General features: G+C 65.7%; 2 protein-coding genes across 2 annotated transcripts; both read left to right on the forward strand.

Moving 5' to 3' along the window:
* The first annotated feature begins 1,585 nt into the window (after positions 1 to 1,585).
* On the forward strand, positions 1,586 to 2,983 carry EMIHUDRAFT_446894 (hypothetical protein). Its single transcript, XM_005791081.1, has 3 exons — positions 1,586 to 1,613; positions 1,687 to 2,380; positions 2,968 to 2,983. The coding sequence occupies exon 2, from the start codon at positions 1,741 to 1,743 to the stop codon at positions 2,314 to 2,316; it is 576 nt and encodes a 191-aa protein (XP_005791138.1). The 5' UTR covers positions 1,586 to 1,613; positions 1,687 to 1,740; the 3' UTR covers positions 2,317 to 2,380; positions 2,968 to 2,983.
* A 2,297-nt stretch (positions 2,984 to 5,280) lies between these two features.
* On the forward strand, positions 5,281 to 6,902 carry EMIHUDRAFT_460442 (hypothetical protein; the record flags this gene model as incomplete). The annotated part of the gene is made up of 6 exons (XM_005791082.1): positions 5,281 to 5,423; positions 5,488 to 5,956; positions 6,023 to 6,130; positions 6,254 to 6,368; positions 6,709 to 6,769; positions 6,844 to 6,902. Coding segments are annotated over exons 1-6 (942 nt in total), but the record flags the coding sequence as incomplete, so codon positions are not given.
* Between the last annotated feature and the right edge of the window lie 17 nt (positions 6,903 to 6,919).

A 6,919-nucleotide genomic window follows, 5' to 3' on the forward strand; every position in this document is an offset into this window, starting at 1 on the left:
TCTACCCCTTTTGCTTTTCGCCCGACGCCCTCACGTGCGCCCCTCTCACTTCGGGTCCGTACCCCTCAGCCAGCGCGCGCCGCCGCCGCGGCCCCGACGGCCGGTCAGCACATCCCCGTGAACGGTGTGGGGTTTCGGGGAGCGAGTGGATGCTCATGTTGTGGTGGGCGTGCGCTGAGTGCGCCGGGGCGTCGCGCGCACCCCGGCGGCGCTCTCGTAGCCACAAGCCAGCCAGCAAGGCCCGGGGGCGCCGCCTGTTTTGTTCAGTCATTGTTAGAGAAATCTGACCGGCCCCTATCCGCATGCCACTGCGGGACGCGGCCACGAAAGGTGTGCACACCCCAGTTCCGGCGGACGCAGCGAGCGTCGGGACTCCGTCCCAGCAGACGAAGTCTTCCTCGTGGGCTCCACGGCCCGGATCGCGAGCTCGATCGATACGCGACGCGCTCGGCCTCCGCTGGCGGCTGCCGCAAGAGCGGCTGGCTCACGGCAGCGTCTCGCCGGTTGCCGGATAGGAGAGTACAGAACGTCTGGAGTGTAACTGTGTACGTGAGATCGGTTTTGATAACAAGCACGGTCGATCCGTCAAAGCGATACACTCGTTCCTATCTCGCTGGGGGGCTGGCACGGAGCTCTGTGCCGACAAACAGGAAGAGCCGAGCGGCAAGAAGGGCTCGATGGGGAGCGAGAACCGTCAGAAGAGCTTGAGGTGTAACCTGAAGTCCGTCGTGACGCTCTTGTTTCCCCCCAGGTTTGACCGCGCAGCTTCCAAAACTCGACGATATCTTCCGGAAAGACTGAACCTCCCGCAGAGCGGCAGCATGAGAGGCGCAGAGAGGCTGCGAGTGCTCGACGAGTCTTGCGAGCTGCGCGTTCAAACCGGGGGGGAACCGACTGCATCAGGGTGGACTTCCGAAACCTCCGTGAGCACGTTTGACGGTTCTCGCTCCCCATCGAGCCCTTCTTGCCGCTCGGCTCTTCCTGTTTGTCGGCACAGAGCTCCGTGCCAGCCCTCCAGCGAGATAGGAACGAGTGTATCGCTTTGACGGATCGACCGTGCTTGTTATCAAAACCGATCTCACGTACACAGTTACACTCCAGACGTTCTGTACTCTCCTATCCGGCAACCGGCGAGACGCTGCCGTGAGCCAGCCGCTCTTGCGGCAGCCGCCAGCGGAGGCCGAGCGCGTCGCGTGAGTTGAAATCGATGTGGCGAGTCGACCGCCAGTCCGCACGATGGCACTGCGACCGCGGCGGCTGCCGGCGAGGGCAGCAGCGGCGCGCGCGAGGCGGCAGCGTAATCGGGTCCGAAGTCCGGACCCGATTTGGGGTCTACACGCCTTCTCCCCGAGTGGGGAGCCCGAACGCTCCCGCGGTGGTTCTCTCCGAAGGACTTGGGTCCATCCTTGAGCGACCCAGGGAGCCCAAACGGGGTGAAAAATATGGAGTCGGAGGTTGGTTGGCGCGGCGAGTTTATCTCTGTACACGACGTGCTCCTCGCCGTCGCCGCCTGGGAGGTCGTCAACCGCGGATCGGCCGTCGCGCTCGCTGCGCTGTGTCGGCGGCGCGGGTTTATCCTCGCCGCCGGCGACGCATCGAAGGTAATCGCGCAGGTGTCTATATTGGCAGCGGCCACCTCGCGTCTCAACACCCGCAAGTCTCTCACCTCGCGCCGTATCCATCTAGGGGCCGTCGTATGTCGTGTCGTTTTTCCACGCGCTGCTCGTGACGACCCGAGGCATGTGGCACGTCGCGCGCCTCCTCCAGGCGCCCCTCTCTGCCCAGCTCAAGATCCCGGCCGACCCCTCGGATCCGTGGTATGCCGCAAGCGGCTCGGAGATCAAGCAGACAAACCTTCTCTTCGTGTCGTTTCTGCTCAACGACCTTGGCCATATGCTCCTCTCCCCGGCCCTCAACGATACCGCCCTCGTCATCCACCACCTCGGGTTCATCGGCGCCTCCTTCATCTGCGCGAGCTACCGCTTTTTGCCGCTGCCATTTTCCTGGCTCATCTGCGGTGAGGCCTCAACGATACTCCTCAACGTCCGGTGGGGCCTTCTCGCATCGGGCCGCGCCGAAACAACTGCGATGCGCGTGGTCGAACCAGCCTTTGCCCTCCTGTTTGCCCTAGCGCGCGTCATCGGCTACGGTGCGGGCCTGGCGCACCTCTGGTTCCACCGCGAGCGGGTGGGGGAGGGCGTGCCCTCCGGCGTCGTGCGGTCACTGTTGCTGCTACTTCTCGCTGGCTACGCGCTCAACCTCAGCTGGATGCGGAAGATCGTCGCCATGGGGAGGAGCAGGAAACGCCGAGCGTAGTCGTCTCGGCGAGACGCGGTCGCGCGGTTTGCATAGTGTCGTTTTACCGGGTTCTCGTTGTTTATACGTGGCTGGGTCCACAGCGCCGATTGTAGGAAAATTGGGGGAACACTTGACGGTCGCGGCCTTCCGACTCGCGCCTCCGCCTCACTGGCACTATTGCAGCCCTAGCCGGTGCGCGTGTGGAGTTGAAACTCCGGAGTAAAAATTCGAACGCGTTCTCTCACGGTGACCAAAAAATGTCCACCTCAGAGGCACCTCCGGAGGCAGGCCGCCGCACGCCGGCGACACAGCTAGCTGTCGAACTGACCCGCAGCTCCTCTCAGAGCGGGAACTGTGACGAAAGTTGACTGAGGCGGTTGTCAGGAGTCATCATACGGATCACATGGTGGCTCTTTCATGACGGGAGACCGCCCGACCACTCCTGGGTGGCACTGCCACCGGTGTCGCTCGACGTCCTGTCGACAGCGTGCCGACAGCGACACAGACCATGTGGGACGCGTCGAGTATCGACCTCTACTGCTTACCCAGCCTTCGAGTGTATCCTGGCCGTGGTCCCACACCCACTGGTGTCCATCTCAGAGACCGCAGGAGGTCATGAGGGTCGATGGGAGTGCCAACCACCCCACAATGCCTAAAGACCCAGCCCAGTAATAAATCATATCCCCCCACTCCCCGGCCCACTGCCAGTGCCACTCTTCAGTCACTCTTCCTCTGACCTCTCTCCCCCCAATCTAGTAGCTAAGTGCTAGAACCTCGAGATCTCTCGTACGTTATTTGTCGTGCTGGAATAGACGTAGTACACGCGGGTATAGGAGAGGGTGTGCAGGTGCCGACCCCGTACCCCGATGGGGCCCGATGCCGAAGCCTCACACGCCTCACGGCAACACACTCTGACACACCGCAGAGGCGCAGTGGCTCTGCCCCCTCAGCGCCTGCGGGTCGGTGTGTGGGTGTGCAGTGTGGGCCCTGTCTCGCCGTCCTCTGTGCGCGCCCGCGCGCCCGCAGTGTACTGCAGCTCTCGAGCGCCACCACGAGGCTCACTCTCGCAGATAGCGCGCTCCGCTCGCCAAAGTGGCCCATTCTCTCTGCGCTAAAAAGTCCATCAGGCCAGCGCCTCCTCCTCCTCCGCTTCCTCGTCCTCGTCGTCGTCGTCAAATCCGAGCGAAGCCCCGCGCGCGTCGGCGGTCGCCCCGAGGCCGGGCGCCGTCGGCGGCTCGGGAGTTGGCGGCGCGCGACCCTGTGCGGCGGCGCCCCTGTGTACGCGCAGCGCGGCGGAGGAGGGCGCGAACACGAGGTCGTCGGCCGAATCGCCGGTGCGGGAGATGGCGGCGGCGATGGTCTGCAGGTCCGAGACGAGGACCCTCTCCGGCTCAGAGGGCATCTCGGGGTCACCCTGCGAGAGGGAGATGTTGCGAAACATGTTGAGCGCGTCCGCCTTGCGGAAGAAGAGGATGCGCCTGCGTGGGACATGTGCATGTGCATGTGCATGTTGCACAATGTGCATGTGCATGTGCATGTGCATGTGCATGTGCATGTGCATGTGCATGTGCATGTGCATGTGCATGTGCATGTGCATGTGCATGTGCATGTGCATGTGCATGTGCATGTGCATGTGCATGTGCATGCATGTCGCGCATGTCGCGCATGTGTGGGGGGCGTGTCATGCGGAGGCGTCATGTGCATGTGCATGCATGTCGCGCATGTCGCGGATGTGTGGGGGGCGTGTCATGCGGAGGCGTCATGTGCATGTGCATGCATGTCGCGCATGTCGCGCATGTGTGGGGGGCGTGTCATGCGGAGGCGTCCGCTTGGCGGAGAAGGAGAGGCGTGCGCCTCTGCTTGCCCGAAGCGGACTGCGCGAGGAGCGAGGGGATGTGGAAGATTGGGACGAGGCCCGACGCAGCGGAGAGCACGTCCGGGGGGGGCAGCTCTGGCATCAGCTCCGTCGCTGCGGTGACGGCGCCCATGGTTGGGATGAGCACAAAGCGGTCGCGCACCTGAGCAGATGCGTGGACGGCGTCGGGAGTGCGCCGTGCTCGGGGGAGGGGAAGGCAGCCCGCGTGCCTTTGCGGCGCGTGCCTCCTCCGAGGAATAGGCGGCGATGACCTGCGACAGTGGATGGCGCAGTCAGGCGTGCGGGCCTCGGAAGAGAGTCTGCGCCCGTCTGCGCCGCGAGGGCCTGCGAGAGCGACAGCGCCGCCACCTGAAGCTGCGCGTCCGGCGAGTGCTGCTGCAGCCGACGCCGGAAGAGCTCGGCGTCCATCGCCTCCACGAAGAAGTAGGCGATACGTTCGCTGTCCCCGTGCGGCACCGAGATTGGCTCCGAGGTGTTGCCGAATGCGACGAAGAAGGCGGGCACGTTGACGAGCTCCGCGGTGAGGCAGGTGAGATCTTCGGAGAGCCGCCCGATCTGGGCGAGTCGCTCAGGGGAGAGCGTCAGCCGCGCGCCATCTCCGCCCTCCGCCTGCTGCTCCACGGCGCCGTCGCTGCTGCCGGCCGCCGCCGCAGCCGGGTGCCCTTTGGATGTGGTCCCGGCCGTCGCCTCGCCCGCCGCAGATGCCGCTGCCTCGACCTCGGCCGCCTCTCCGGAGCCACGGCCGAGCAGCCGTGCAGAAAGCCGGTAACAGAGAGGCGCCGCCGCAAGGACAGCGCCGGCCCCGGTGACGCGGGCCAGCGGGATGCGGCGTCGGGCGGGCCCGGACGGCGGGTCAGGGTCGGCCGCGACCGGCGGCGCGGGCTGCAGGCGGGCGGCATGGCCGCCGACGAGTGAGAGGAGAAGCAAGACCGCAGGTCGGGAACGCGCCGCCACCAGCTCGACCATGATCCCTGTCGGTGGCGGCCGCGTGGAGAGGAAGAAAATCGAGCAAGGTCAAGACCTTACGCTGTGGCAGACCTGCTTGGGGGTATGCTTGGGCTAGCCTTAGCGCACCATACCATACCCTGGAAAAAGTTGGAACCCAGCGGCGCCAGCGATGGACCTGACGGAAGCCAAGGCGCTGGAGCTGAACAAGGCGCTCAGCGGGGCCCTCGACCGGCAGGACTGGGCGATCACTCGCGATCTCCTGCAGCAGCTGCAGTCCGCGGATGCCAGCAACAAACTGAAGGCCGCCAGCTCGGCTCCATGTCGCCTCCTCCCCGCACTGCATGAAGCCGCGCACGCGCTCTCAGGTGCTGGGCACAACCAAGCTGAGCAAGACGGTCTTCAAGCTGAGCAAGGCGAGCGACACCGCGACGGCTGACGCGGCCGCAGAACTCGTCCAAAAGTGGCGGCAGCTGCTCAAGCCGGCTGAGAAGGTCGGCGAAAAGCGGCCGCGAGAGCAGAGCCCCCCGCCGCCGCAGGTCAAGCACGAGGCTGCGAAGCCGGAGCCGGCCGCGGAGGCCCCGGCCCCGCCGGCCCCAAGCGGCAGCGGCCACAGCAGCGGCGGCGTGGGCGGCGGCAGCGGCAGTGCAAGCGGCGGAAGCGGCGGCGGCGTGCTGGCCAAGACTGGGGAGCCGACTCGCGACATGGTGCGCGCGAAGCTGCGCGACGCATTCGCGAAGGGCATCTCGGACAACGTCAAACTGCTGCGCGAGCTCGATGTCGACCCGTGCTCGCTCGCCGCCGAGTGCGAGGAGGCGATGGCCGCCAAGTTTGGAGGCGGGCGCGGGTGTCACCAGCCTTCCTGCGCCCGGCATTTCCCTGACCCCGGACCGGCGAACCTAGGCGTTGGCAAAGACTACCAGGCGCGATTCCGCTCGCTGATCTTCAACCTCAAGGACCCGAAGAACCCCGAGTTTAGCCGCGCCGTCGTGCTGGGCCAGCTGCACGTTGGCGAGCCAGCCCAAGGGAGAGGGGAGAGCGGCGGTTCGCTTCGTTGCGTTTGCGGGGAGAGCAGCTGCCTCTGACCCCCCTTCTTCTCCCTCTCTTTGTACCCCCCACGCACGCATTCGGCAGGCTCGCTGTGCGAGATGGACGTCAAGGAGATGGCCTCCGCCGAGGTGAAGAAGCAGCGGCACGACTGGTCCGAACACGCCAAGATGGCCCTCATGGACGAGCAGACCTACAACCAGTACACAGGCGGGCGCCCACCCACAGCCTCGGCACACTACCGTACAGCTGCAGCTGCACCAACCCCCCCCCCCCACCCCACCCACCCCCTCTCCTCCCAGGCAAGCAAGTCCAGGACGGCATCCTCAAGTGCGGCATGCGCCCGCGAAGACGCTCACACGCACGCGCACGCGCACGCGCACGCGCGCACGCACGCGCACAACAACAACAAACACGCGCGCGCGCACACACACGCACGCACGCACGCACGCACGCACACGCACGCACGCACGCACGCACACACACACACACACACACACACACCAGGCACATCGCCACCCCCCCCCCCCCCCCCCCAAAAGGGGAAAATGGAAAATGATAAGGGGCCCCAAGGGCAAGCCGAAGAAAACGAGCTACCTCTGGGTTCCCGCCACCCACAAACGCCAACCCAGGGCGCCCCCAGAGGCCCCCCCCCCCACCGCTGTGCCGGGGACCAGGGGCCAACCCGCCCGGCAAAAAATCCGACCACCAAGAAGGCCCTTGTCACAAACTGGACGTGGCCGCACTTGCACC

Source organism: Emiliania huxleyi (genome assembly GCF_000372725.1).
Source record: "Emiliania huxleyi CCMP1516 unplaced genomic scaffold EMIHUscaffold_1154, whole genome shotgun sequence".
Lineage (NCBI taxonomy): Eukaryota > Haptophyta > Isochrysidales > Noelaerhabdaceae > Emiliania > Emiliania huxleyi.

Excerpts from the sequence above, each read along its gene's own strand:
- EMIHUDRAFT_446894 (XM_005791081.1), top strand. The coding sequence starts at position 1,741 with ATGTGGCACGTCGCGCGCCTCCTCCAGGCGCCCCTCTCTGCCCAGCTC.